Here is a 14,302-nt window from a genome sequence, read left to right as displayed (position 1 = left end):
AATCCAAGCAGTGGTCAGACCACAGATCAGAGACCAAGGAAAGGAGCTCTGGGCCGGGCTGATGTTGTGAGTAGCACAGGTGCCACGGGAAGATGTGGGCCTGCAGACTCACTCTACTTCCTGGCACAGTACAGCCCAGGCTGTTACCCTTTCCCTTCCTGACCTTTGGCACGTTAATTACAGGAAGCCCCTTTTGTATTCTCCAAAATAGTTGAAAGTGGATTTGTACCTCATCCATCTGAAAGTCAAACAGACCTATATGTACAGAGAGACTCTGCTCTGCAGAGCAAGATATGTTGTAAATGACCTTACTTTGCTTCCAATGGGTGCTGCCTCTTGAAGTCTCACAGGAAAGTTTTTTGTTGTTGCTTTATTCTTTTTATTTGGTTTAGGGGGCTGTTTTTCTTAGAGGAAGGGGTCAGGGGAAGTTAGAGGAAAGGGACAGGGGAAGTAGCAGCAGGCAGCCCATTCACTTGTTCAGTAAATATCGAGTAGCTAGCTACGTCACTTACCTGGGAGTCAGGAGGGCAGCGATGGCGTCACCGAACCAGGTTCGTTTATGCCCAACATGGAGCCAGCCAGACGCCGGGATGCCGAGGTCTGCAGCAGAGGGCTTATTCGCAGGGCAGCCAAGCAGGAAGAGCAAATCTCCAGGCCGCCTCCCCAAGCCAGGGGCTCGCTCGAGGAGGTGTTTACTGGCCGAGGGGCAGGGCGGTCTGAGGCGTGGAGCGTGGGGAAAGAAGATTGGGAAAAGGTGCGGGAATCCTCGTTCGGCGCAGGCGTAAACCAGACTACTGACCTCTGCACGATCCAAGGGTGGAGCTGGCCATCCTCGCGCGTCCGAAAGGACCCTCACGCATGCCCAGTTGGAGGGTCGGCGGGTCTATCCTGCCTTAACCCGCTCAGCTCGAGCTCAACAGAGCTGATTCCAAGTTCCTAGAAAAGAACCAAGCAGACAACATTGTTCAGACTACATGCCCCTTGGAGGACCTAAGAGTCTTAAAACGACCTTGATTAGCGAAGGCAGGTGAGATGATCTGACTAATCATAATGCAGTTTCAAGGGCAAAAACTGTCAGAGCCCTTGCCCCCGGGGAGCCTGCAGGGTTTGAGGAAGATAGAGAAGTTTCTCAAATAATTTAATAAAATGAAAAAAAAAAAAATAAGTGAACGTGTTAGTCACTCAGTGTTGTCCAATTCTGGATCCCATGGACTGTAGCCCTCCAGACTCCTCTGTTCATGGAATTCAAGTGTGCAGCTAAGCCAGGTGTCCTTAGGGGAAAGTGTGCAGGGCACACATGCCCAGGCAGGAATTGGGACAGGCTTCCAAGAGCAAGGGCCCTGCAGCTGAGACCTCACGGTCTCGTGGGAGGTAAAGGGGCACAGTGAGCCAGTCAGAGGCCAGAACAGGATGCAAGATGGCCTGAGGGGTGATGAGACCAAACTGTCCAGGTCCCATGGAGGACATGAAAGTTTGTTTCTACCCTTTGAGAAATGAGACCCCATCGAAAGGCATGACAAGATCAAATGCTTCCCTCGCCAGAGGACCAGAAGGGGAAGTTCCAACAACATGCAGTCCTTGCCACTTCTCAGGGACCTTCTAAGGGCCAGAGGAAGCAGGGAGGGGGAGAAGGGGGCTTGTGCCTTGTCACTCTACAAGCTGAGCAGGACCAGGCCTGGCCAAGCCGCACCCACCCTGCACCCACTACATACACACGGGTAGATGTTGCCACCTGGCAACCCACATCTCCAGCTGTGCCCACACCTCTGGAGGGCATCCAAGGTGAGCACTGGGGGTGAGGGGAATAGGCCAGAGAGAGCTCCTGGATAAAAGGGCATGGGAAGGGGTGATGGAGGAGCCTCCCTGGCTCCTGCTCCCATCAGGACACCCCCAAGCAGGACTGAAGGAGGGTGTTCACCAGAGCAGTGACAGAGGCATTTGCTGGTTGATTGGGACATTGGTGCTTTTACTTATTTGTGATGGACAGCATAATACTCAGCTTCACTGAGTGTGCTGCCTTTCAAAGTGCTTTTACAAGCCAGATCTGAGAGGCTCCCCTGGCAGCGACGTGGGAGGTCCCTGGGTTCCCCAACAGCCAGTCGTAATTGTTGGGAGAAAGCTTTTCTTCCCTGTGTGTCCTCCTTGCCAGTCATGCTCTCTGCACTTTGGTGCAGTCCTCGTCGATGTGATGCACGCATCCCTCTCATCTTCCAGCCTTACAGTTCAGGGAAACAGCCTGGCTCTGAGCCAGCCCCAAGTGGGAGGCTGCAGCTTCACCTGAGAAGCTGCCGGGGACGAGACTGCACCATACGAGAGGCTCCTGGCTGCTCTGCAGGATCCTCTATGTGCGCTTCTGTGAGCTTGCTCTCTTTAAATCTGGGGTTGTGTTTAAGGCATAAATGATCGTGTCACTTCCTCCCCTCCAGTTTCTTGCCCAGCTGAAGCTCATGGACTACAGCCTGCTGGTGGGAATCCATGACGTGGAGCGAGCCGAGCAGGAGGAAGTGGAGTGTGAGGAGGACGGGGAGGAGGAGGGGGAGAGCGACGGCGCCCACCCTGTGGGGACCCCTCCCGACAGCCCTGGGAACACGCTCAACAGCTCGCTGCCCTTGGCTCCGGGCGAGTTTGATCCAAACATTGACGTCTATGGAATTAAATGTCATGAAAGTAAGTGGAGACACCACCCACTTTTTTTGTTTTTTACCATTGGTTTGATTTTTTTTTTTGCACTGTTAATCTACTGGTAATCATCAACCCATTAAAACCATGCTGTCCTGTAAGACTCCTTCTCAAGAGTCCTAATCAATTGATTTCAGGACAGAGTATATTAAAGGTAACTGTAATCTCTGGTTTTGAAATGTAATGTGATGAAATCCTTGAATTGTGAGATGTTGAGGGAACAGATAAAGCCACACAACAGTGTGCTGTGTATATACAACACCCATATGCATATGCTTGTGTAAATGTCCGTACCATATATAAGAAATATTTTTTTTCTTAGCCATCTTTCTTTTACGTGGATCTCAAGTCACAAGTCTGTCCTGAGCTAGCCACACACATGGTCCAGGCCAGACCTTCTGTGGACATCGTGTAGGGCAGGTATCCTTCCTTCTTGGGAAAGGAAGCTGAGGCTAGCCCAGGTGTGGGAAGAGCATCTCCAATTTGCTCCTGTGTATCTGTCCTCTGCGGTTCCTCCATTAAGGGGTCTGTGGCTCTCTTTGTGAAAGTGAGATTGATCTTAAGCCTCAAAATCTGGGTGATTGGATATTTATAGGAATATTACATGCTATGTTAGCTACTTATACATAAAAAAATTAATTTAGAGATAAACGCAGGCCTCTGGTTTTTTTAGTAATAAAAATTACTCAGTGGTTCATCATTGTTTTAAAGAAAAAATCTCATGGCATAGCAGCCAGGTTGAGTTTGAGTTCTGCTTTTTATTTTGCTCACCAAAATGGTTTCTTCAACACAGAAAATTAAGAGTCAAGTATACTTAAACAATAGTTCATAATTGAAACAGCAGCTTATTTGTGGAAATATGTAGAAGACAGGTATTGTAGATGATGTATGCCTTTATCCAGTTCTGATACTAGAGCCAATGAGCATTAGGAACAGTTACAGGTAACAGTAGAAAGTGAAAGCATAATTACTTCTATTGGGTTGGCCAAAAAGTTAGTTCAGAATTTTTCCGTAGCATCTCATGGAAAAACCAGAATGAACTTTTTGGCCAACCCAATTCTTGTTTTAAACAGTATTTCTTTAAAAAGCATTTTTCTTTATACCAAAGTAATATACAATCACTAAAGAAAATGCAGATGAATAAAAAACATAACAGTCTCACCTTGGGCCTCCGCTGGGGTAATATCCTGGGATTATATTCTTTTATACTTTTTAAATTGAGAGAGAACTGGCGACAGAAAGTTAAGCTGTTTCCTAGGGATACACAAGACTTTCTAACAGCCTCTCCTGCCTTTGTTTTCAGGCCTTGAATCCCTCACCCCTTCCTCCCTCAGCAGTTCACACTGTTCCAGGTGTTGTCACCATCTGTCCCACAATCATGTCTCTCATCCCTTTACAGATTCGCCTCGGAAGGAGGTGTACTTTATGGCAATTATTGACATTCTGACTCATTATGATGCGAAAAAGAAAGCTGCCCACGCTGCAAAAACTGTTAAACACGGCGTAAGTATCTCCGTTTGGTTTCCCTCTCTGCTCTCTGCTTCCTGTCGTGCAGGGGCCAGCGCAGGTCCACTCCTTTCCGAGGAGCTGCCCGGTCCTTCCATGGCCCGGGTTCCCTGCAGGGGCTGCACCCCAACGCAGAGTCAGAGCTCCCAAGGCCTCTGGCAGGTCACTGAGACCCTGCGCGGCTCTTCTGTTACCCACTGGGGTTGTTAACAGACATATGCATCATGAGAATATTACACAAATTCTTTTTTTGTTTGAAAAATGCTTCAAAGACAAAAGCGCTGAATAACAACAGCTGTTTTAATATGAAGTGCTTAGAACTGAAGAACTTAGTCTCTGCTTAAGATGCTTCCAAGATATACAGTATCTCTTTCCGCACAGTGGACTGTATTTTTTTCTATTACAGAAGGGTTTTGAGTGCAAGATCAAAGTTTAGTGATACGAGTCCCTCGCTTTTATTGTCCTTGCCAGGAATTCTCACTGTTCCTGGCATATGGTAACTTGTGGACTCCCGTGACAAACCTTGATAAGGATAACTAGTGTGCTCCTTATCAGGTGAAGGAGCTGAGGATGAGCATTTACGGAGTCACTTGCCAGGATCAGGTCACTAGGCAGCGTAGAGGGAGGACTGCTCCCCAGCCCCATCCCCCAATAAACCAGTGAGGCCCACTTTGCTGGCTGGACTTCACCAGTTGTGAATCTCCACTGTGCCTGCATTGTAGGACTCCATTTTGGCTTCCCAGGTGTGCTGAAAAGGCCACAAAGCCCACCACATGGGAATGAACTTGTGCTCTGGCTCGTTCACGCTTCCCCAGTGTGGAGTCAACCAAGATCCACCAGAACATCAACATCTATTAAAGGCTCTTTTTCTTTATTTTAAAATCAAACAAGGCTGTCATTCCAACAATGGAACCAGCCCAACGCCATATCCCAATTGCCACAGAAATATTTCAATCACATTGCCAACTAGTCACAGTGTTCCAGCTTTGTGCAGTGCCCAGAAGGATCTCACCCTACCCACTGAATGCATTGGAAATCCTGTCAGAGAGGAGGGTACTTCTCACACGAGGGTGGGCACCGCGGCCTTCTGAAAACGATTTCAAAGTCTGTGCCAGCCAGATGCACCACGCCGTCCCCGAATTCTGAGTCCAGTTCAGGAGGCTGGTGGGGGAGGTTGTCTCTGAAAGGCTCCAGTAACTCCGACACTCATCTCTGGTTGAAAAGCCTGGCTGTACTGCAGGGACGGAACTGGGCCCGAGTCCCTACCTCACCTGTCCAGTCATGTGACTTGGAGGAAACGCCCTGGCGCCCCAGTTCCCCCAGCTGCTGACGGGGCCCTAACGCCTTGCTGATGAGGTTTTGTGGTGAGCGGGCCAAACAGTCAGGAGAGGCTCTGTCTGTTCCCACCCTCCCTCAAACCTGTGTGATATTCTAGACCAGGTGAAACTGGAAATGTGCCCCTCCCCGGTATGTCACCAGCTCAGCTCCGTGATACAGCACCCAGCCTAAAATCAGGTGCAGCTTGCAAGAGCAAGACATTACTCTCTGCAAAGGAACGTTCTGTCAACCTGCTGCTGGGAACTGTTCTCTGCCTTCAAAACCGGGGCTCCTCTGTGGAGATCCCAGCAGCCCGGGCCAGGCATGGAAATTATAGCTTCCCCTGTGAGCTGCGGGTATCAAAATAGCACCTGGTGACTTGGTAAAAACTCTGGTCCTGCCCTTTGCAGCTCTGAAAGCTGGCCAGTAACTACCGAGGGTCTTCTGGTCTGCACTGTGCTCGTCACAGGAAACACCGCTGAGTCTCTTCGAGGGGCCGGCTTCCCAGCTCCAGGCAGGCCTCTGTGAAGGGGGACAGTGGCACTCCTGTGCCTGCGCCACGAGGACCAACCCTGGCCCCTCACGGGAAGTGCAGTCACAGCTGACGCCACCCCTGCCACTGCCACTCCTTACTTCTGAGCACCCAGCAGCTTACTTTGGTCCTGAAAAATGAACACGGTCCTTGTGTCCTTGACAGCGGAGTTTCCCTTTGGCCAAACGTTGCTGTTTGTGTCATTCTCAAGGTGTCTCCCATCTGCTCTCCCGAGAAACAGAAGTGTTGTCCCCGTGGCTTCTGAATGGAGGCCACACAGATGCCACATTTGACGGGAACATCTCAAACGTGGTTGGATTTTTTTTTTTTTTTTGGCGGCAGCAGTCACAGTGACTGAGATTCTGCCTCATTTTCACACCCAGATTCTTAAGAGTCTTGGTTATTCAGACCCGTATCCAAGATATTCTGAGTTACGAGTAGAGGCTGCACAGGTTTGAAAATGGCTGGCTTCACATTCAGCTGCAGTGGAAGCTGCTGTAGGTGTTGACCAAGCAGTTCTAACAGTATCACTGTTCCTCTTCTCTCACACTGCCCAGGCTGGTGCAGAGATCTCCACCGTGAACCCAGAACAGTATTCCAAGCGCTTTTTGGACTTTATTGGCCACATCTTGACGTAACGTCCTGCACAACTGTGGACAGACGTGAGCATGGGAAGGACAGAGGTGGCTTCAGCACAGGAAAAATGAACACCAAACTCAGTGAAGCACACCTCCTCGTTTACATCTTCAGGCCAAGATGACTGACTTGGGGGCTACTCGCTTTAATAGCTACCTGATATTTCCCAGCACCATTCTAGCTATTTCTGACGTGTGTGTGTCTGTGCGTGTGTGCATCTTAAAAATTGATTGATTAATGGAAACTGACCAGCTTTGGTCAGTGTGTGTTTGGGGCAACAAACCTCTGATTCCAGCTATGGACGAATGAATGAATGAGTGAGTGAGCGAGCACAAGAGGGGGGAGGGGGAGAAGGCAATGCATGTCAGACCAACCAGGTTGGCACCACACGATAAACTGTGGATCAGTTTATTTTCTGGAGTTGAAAGATGTGAGACAGTATTCGTAATAATAATGAAGATAATAATAATGATGATGATAATAATAATGATGGTGATTAAGAGGGAAAAAAACCTTACTGCAGATGTTACACTTCTACCACGCACGCTGACACTCCTTAATAGTTGTACCCGGGCGCTGGACAAAGGAGGCTGGCATCTCCCATGCCTCCTGGTTTGGGTGTTGGGACTCCCCGTATCCGGGGACAAATGCCCCTCCTCCAGCAGGAAGCTGATGCCCCTAGTGACTCTCTCTGTACATTTTCACCTCAGTAAATATGTCCAGGAAAACTGCTTACTTCTCTTTTCTTGCCTGGAGCTTCTTCACTGATAACACTCTTTCGTTGCAATACAGGAATTAATGCTACAAAATAAAAATAAAAGCTTATCTGAAAAGTGCATAGTTTTGGGCAATGGTATCTGCATCTCCCATGGTGGGAAGGTGAGCAAAGCATTTAGAATTCTCAATTCTCCTGTTGAACAGTGGTATTTTGTTATAAATTTGCCCTTTAACTGAAATCCTCAATATTACTGTTTACATTATTAGGAAAACAGGGATATTTTTGAATCTAAAAATTTAATGTACAGCACGTGATTTCTGAAGTTTACATGTAAAGTCATTTTACAATGTAGGTGAAATAATGTTTGTCATATTTTGAAATGTATCCTGCAGTCACGTTTTGGGGTGAATGTTTTATTCAAAGTACCAGGTAGGCAGTCTTTTACAGTAAAAAGAAAAGGGTTGTTTTCCTCCAGATGTACATTTATCAGTCTAATGATTTTTTTATTTTTAAAGAAAATGTTTAACCCAGATCTGGTTATGTAAGTTCATTGCCCTAAACTGTGCTGACTGTGTCTAATCAAGTTATAAATTTCCAACATCAATCATGTATTTACCAACTTCCTGGCATTTTCTGAAAGGCGTCAAGCTAAAATATTAGACTTGCTTAGGAATACGTTATCAACTTATACACTGTGCTAAAGCTGTGCCTTTGAAATTCTTTGTTTAAAATGTGAGATGATTTTTGTAGGCAGGTTCAGGAAAGAAGAAAAAAAAAACCCCACCCTTTAATAATTACTTGCAACTCAACAAATAGTCCCGCCATACTGCCTCTTCCAGTAACTTTACTTCAGGGCTTATCAAGTCTGCAACTGTGCCCAAAGTATATAGGTTTACTTCAGAAAACACGAGATCACACAGCCGGAATCTGGGGAGCGAGGCCATTCTACCACATCGACCGACTTCACTCAGAATTTTTATCCTCAGCAGATGACATTGACAGCACTGTGATCTGGTTGTCCAAATCTGTATTTCATGTGTCTAAATTAATTGAAATGGTGATTTAATATGCCCCCACTCCCACCCCGCCATTCATTCTGGCATCGAGTCCCTTTCAGTGCTCTGAAGTTAGGCTGTAGTTTCTTTAATCCAGGATTGCAAATGTGAGACCCTGAAGTAAAGAGAAGGTACCCACACATTTTGAGCAACTGTTTCCTTTGTGGCCCATCTGTGTATGCTTTTGGAAGTTTACAAAATGCTTTATTTTTGTCTGTAACAGTCTCTGTCATCCACCCTGTCGATCCGATCTTCGGACAGAGTGAGGGAGTTTGCCTTGTATCTTCTAGTGCTAACAGTACACTCCAGTTACGAGCCGGGCTTTACAAAATAAAGCACTTTGATGACTCACAAGGTGGAGTCTTTGTGCGTCTCTCTCAATTCTTTGTCTCTTTATTGCAAACAGAATTTAATGACTCAGTACTAAGAGTGTTTTTAGCTGATCCTGAAGAAGTAAAACTAAAATCTTTTCACAGGAGCTTTGCCTTCAACCTGTGAACTGTTATTTCACTAGTAAATAACAGAAACGTGACATGACACACGTGACAAAATTGACTTATTGAAAGATGGAGAAAAGAAGTCTCTTCAATGAATACCCTTTAAAGTGACACAGTTTTATTTTTTAAATCTACCAACCATAGTTCTGTGGGTCATTCAGCATCTTTCAAAACTTTACTGGAATGCCGTTGGTGGCTAGAAGGCTTTCTAGAGCGTCCCACTGTCATTGCGCCAGGTGAGCAAACACAGTTAAGCTACAGTAGCACTTGTTTTGAAAATGTGCAATTGTTCTAATGGGAGAGATGTCAGGGGATCATTTGAGCATCGTGCACTTTTCACATCTGCTGTGTGCACGCTGCTTCTCATGGAACATTAGATGAAAACAGAAGACTGCACCCCGATTAACTGCTCTGGTAGGAACACGCCAGGTGCACCCTCACACGCCGACCTCAGCTCAGCATGCTGGCGGCACCCTGGTCAGGACCTGCTGACCTCACATCACTCTCCTTCCCTTACTTTCAACAACCCAGGAGCTGCAGCCCTTCTGATGCCCACTCCCCATGACCACAGGCATCCTCCATGTATTTTTCAAGAAAATGTGCCACATTTATGGTAGTATTTATGTATTTCCTGACCACTTAGTATGTAAAATTGTGCTACTGTTTGTATTGATAGACTCCTTGTTTACCAGTGTATCAGTAATGACACTTTGGGGTATTGTGCCCCCAATCTCATTATTCCCATGAGCTCTGTGGTTTTTACTGTGTGATTTTGCACAGAGCAGGGATTTTTAGGAACATATATGCTACATTATAGCAAAGCTGACTGTGGTCATCAGGGAGCTTAAATTCCATTTTCTTTGTGGAACAGAGACATTCATTTTCATTTTGGTTATTTAATTTCATGGGCAGAATTCACATTAGTCCCAGAAAATTGGTTATTGCTAATTCACAGAAAGCCCAGAGTTGGTCTGAAGCATTAATCCTTCATGCAGCACTTTTGGAAATAGTGGTTAAAGTTAAATGCAAGAGATTAGGAACTGTATGTAATAATGAAGTGGTAATGCATATAATACAAAAATGTATAAAATGGAGTAGGGGAGTGGGAAGAAGGCAAGGCTGAGAGGTTTAAGTCCTAGAGTTCTTAGCATCTGTGTACTTGAGGCCCCAGGACCACTGCACACGGCCTCTCCAGAAATTCTGTAATCAGCACAAAAACAATGGTTATAGTGTGTGTCGTGCATGTGTACAGCCTTCTTCCAGCTCTCAAAATCACGCCCCGTCTCTTCCTCTCTCCCTATCTTAAACAGCACTTTATTCAGCTCCAGTCATGTGACTGCTATGTTAAAAACAGAAAAGTTACCCTCTGAAGGGCAGAAACCTGCTGCGCCTTTTGGATTCCCACACACAAGCGTTACCCGACTCCCCTGCTCACCCCGGCCCAGTCTCCAGCCCCTCCTCACACACAACTGGCATGGCCCTGTAACCAGCCTGGCACAGTGAAGTGGCCCAGAAGACCGGCAGAGTGTCTGGAAAAGTCGAGTTGACAAGTTCTCCTGAGTGATTATTGAAAGTTCCTTCATAAACGGAAACCCCATCATCTAAACCAAATGTCCTTCAGAAGTTCAGTCCTGTTTTTGTGATTCTATGAAAAATCCTGCCAAAGGGCTGTTAACATGCCATAGTCAGTGATTTTCTCACTCTTAAACACTCGTATTTAGTTTAATTTCATAAGACAGGGACAAAGGTTAGAATTTCTCCAAAGCCACTGTGAGATGTCTGTGTTTTATGGAATCCTACCCGTGCTGCTCGGGGAGGGGTCCCAGAAGAGGAAACCTTGGCCCAGAGAAGCAAAGGGGCTTGTCCAAGGTCACATGAGGGCTCATGGCAAAGCCAGGGCTGGGGCCTGGCTCTGTGGCAACTCCAGGCTGAAAGCTGAAAGCATGAGTGAGGGACCTGGTACCCCTGGGGCTAGACCTCACAGCCCTTCTGCTGCTTCTGGAGAGGCCTGCTGGGTATGCACCCTCCGGCATTTTACAGCAAAGGGTCTACATATTCCATTTTATGAGAGTCAACCTATATTATTCCATTTTCCTATCATTTTCTCCTGGTCCTACAGCATTTTATATTGTCATTTTTTAAATCAAAGGATCTCACTAGAGAATATAAAAATATCCCTAGACCTACTGAATGGCAGTCTCTGGAGGTGGAAAACCTGTAACTTAAATGCTTCCCAGGTGCTTCTGATGAATGGACCCCATTTGGAAAACACTGTCTTAAGTGATTAAACCCTCCCACTAAACTGAGCACCTAATTTTAAATATTTTTTGTAACACGATTCCCTCCCCCTCCTTCCTACCGCTCCTCTTCCCCCTTTTTCTGTTCTTGTAATATAAGAACAAGGCAGCTTCTTACTGATCAGAGCAGCTGTCCACCAACCACAGCCTAAGGGTCAAATCCAGGCCACCACATGAGTTTTGTAAATAAAATTTTATTGAAACACAGCCATGCCCATTCATTCACATATTTTCTATGGCTGCTTTCAAATCACAGTGGCAGTTTGTAGAGTTGTGTCTAAGACTGATGATCTACAAGGCCTAAAATTTTATTCCATAGCCCTTTTCGAGAAAGTTCACCAACCCCTGAAAGAGAGCTTCATTTCAGTATCACAAAGGAGTTTCTGCAATGGACTTCAGCTACAATTGCTGTTTTATCTACAAAGATCTTTCACCTCCCATCTGGAGAAACTGAGATTTCTTTCATTCTTTTACTATAAGCTGTTGTGATCATTGCCCTTGGTTTTTACCAAAGGCACACAAATTAAAGTAGGGAAAACCACTAGACCATTCAGGTATGACCTAAATCAAATCCCTTAAGATTATACAGTGGAAGTGAGAAATAGATTTAAGGGACTAGATCTGATAGAGTGTCTGATGAACTATGGACGGAGGTTCGTGACATTGTACAGGAGACAGGGATCAAGACCATCCCCAAGAAAAAGAAATGCAAAAAGGCAAAATGGCTGTCTGAGAAGGCCTTACAAATAGCTATGAAAAGAAGAGAAGTGAAAGGCAAAGGAGAAAAGGAAAGATATACCCATTTGAATGCAGAGACTAGCAAGGAGAGATAAGAATGCCTTCCTCAATGATCAGTGCAAAGAAATAGAGGAAAACAATAGAATGGGAAAGACTAGAGATCTCTTCAAGAAAATTAGAGATACCAAGGGAACATTTCATACAAAGATGGGCTCAATAAAGGACAGAGATAGTATAGACCTAACCGAAGCAGAAAATATTAAGAAAAGGTGGCAAGAATACACAGAAGAACTGTACAAAAAAGATCTTCATGACCCAGATAATAACGATGGTGTGATCACTCACTTAGAGCCAGACATCCTGGAATGTGAAGTCAAGTGGGCCTTAGGAAGCATCACTACGAACAAAACTAGTGGAGGTGATGGAATTCCAGTTGAGCTCTTTCAAATCCTAAAAGATGATGCTGTGAAAGCGCTACACTCAATATGCCAGCAAATTTGGAAAACTCAGCAGTGGCCACAGGACAGGAAAAGGTCAGTTTTCATTCCAATCCCAAAGAAAGGCAATGCCAAAGAATGCTCAAACTACTGCACAATTGCACTCATCTCACATGCTTGTAAAGTAATGCTCAAAATTCTCCAAGCCAGGCTTCAGCAATATGTGAACCATGAACTTCTAGATGTTCAAGCTGGTTTTGGAAAAGGCAGAGAAACCAGAGATCAAATCGCCAACATCTGCTGGATCATTGAAAAAGCAAGAGAATTCCAGAAAAACATCTATTTCTGCTTTATTGACTATTGCAAAGCCTTTGACTGTGTGGATCACGATAAACTGTGGAAAATTCTGAAAGAGATGGGAATACCAGACCACCTGACCTGCCTCTTGAGAAATCTGTAAGCAGGTCAGGAAGCAACAGTTAGAACTGGACATGGAACAACAAACTGGTTCCAAATAGGGAAAGGAGTATGTCAAGGCTAAATATTGTCACCCTGCTTATTTAACTTATATGCAGAGTATATCATGAGAAATGCTGGGCTGGATGAACCACAAGCTGGAATCAAGATTGCTGGGAGAAATATCAATAACCTCAGATATGCAGATGACACCACCCTTACGGCAGAAAGTAAAGAACTAAACAGCCTCTTGATGAAAGTGAAAGAGGAGAGTGAAAAAGTTGGCTTAAAGCTCAACATAGAGAAAATTAAGATTATGGCATCTGGTCCCATCACTTCATGGCAAATAGATGGGGAAAGTGAAAACAGTGGCTGACTTTATTTTTCTGGGCTCTAAGATCACTGCAGATGCTGACTGCAGCAATGAAATTAAAAGACACTTCTCCTTGGAAGGAAAGTTATGACCAACCTAGACAGCGTATTAAGAAGCAGGGACATTACTTTGCCAACAAAGGTCTGTCTAGTCAAGGCTATGGTTTTTGCAGTAGTCATGTATGGATGTGAGAGTTGGACTATAAAGAAAGTTGGGCACCGAAGAATTGATGCTTTTGAACTGTGGTGTTGGAGAAGACTCTTGAGAGTCCCTTGGACTGCAAGGAGATCCAACCAGTCCATCCTAAAGGAAATCAGTCCTGAATGTTCATTGGAAGGACTGATGTTGAAGCTGAAACTCCAATACTTTGGCCACCTGATGCAAAGAGCTGACCCATTTGAAAAGACCCTGATGCTGGGAAAGATTGAAGGCAGGAGGAGAAAGGGACGACAGAGGATGAGATAGTTGGATGGCATCACCGACTCAATGGACATGAGTGTGGGTAAACTCCAGGAGTTTGTGATGGACAGGGAGGCCTGGTGTGCTGCAGTCCATAGGGTCGCAAAGAATTGGACACGACTGAGCAACTGAACTGACTGACTAACACTGCTTTTTGATTTTGTTTTTTAGTAAATTGCTGTGGTTATTTAAATTAACATCACAGTTACTGGTGGAGCTGTCTGAGAAACCCGTTTATAAAAGGGTCATAACTTTAAGTCATTCGATCAGTTTGTTGAAGTCTTGTGGAAAAAGAGGCGTAAGTTCTTCAACATATGTGATATTTTCTTAAGAAACAACTTTAATATCTTTATATATACTTAAAAATATTTTTTGGTCTCACACAGTATTAGATAAAGGTTCTGTGGCAACAAATATGTGCTATTTTTACTTAATTTTACTAAAGCTGATAGTACTAAATTATAAGAATTTGGTTGGACTCTGTTTACCTAGTTTTTTCCCCTTAAGCTTCTTGGCCTGTGGATTCAGTGCCTTAAATGACCTCAGATAGTTTCCCCCCAAAATTCCAGAAAGGAGCTTCTTCTTGCTTTGGTTGTACTTAT

At 45.2% G+C, this 14,302-nt stretch overlaps 1 protein-coding gene across 4 annotated transcripts in view; it reads left to right on the top strand.

The window, feature by feature from the left end:
• PIP4K2A (phosphatidylinositol-5-phosphate 4-kinase type 2 alpha) overlaps positions 1-8,797 on the top strand; it is a 178,092-nt gene extending 169,295 nt beyond the window's left edge. For all 4 annotated transcript variants that reach the window (XM_081556774.1, XM_081556775.1, XM_081556773.1 and 1 more), the window contains 3 exons: positions 2,427-2,667; positions 4,079-4,182; positions 6,592-8,797. In XM_081556774.1, the coding sequence (XP_081412900.1) occupies positions 2,427-2,667; positions 4,079-4,182; positions 6,592-6,672 (426 nt within the window). In that variant the 3' untranslated portion in view covers positions 6,673-8,797. The remainder of the gene's footprint in view (positions 1-2,426; positions 2,668-4,078; positions 4,183-6,591) is intronic.
• Positions 8,798-14,302: the final 5,505 nt, after the last annotated feature.

The sequence above is a fragment of the Giraffa tippelskirchi genome, chromosome 13 (assembly GCF_054371585.1).
Source record: "Giraffa tippelskirchi isolate mGirTip1 chromosome 13, T2T-mGirTip1v1.2.pri, whole genome shotgun sequence".
In the NCBI taxonomy this organism is placed as follows: Eukaryota; Metazoa; Chordata; class Mammalia; order Artiodactyla; family Giraffidae; genus Giraffa; species Giraffa tippelskirchi.
This window is presented reverse-complemented; position numbering and strand designations above follow the sequence as displayed.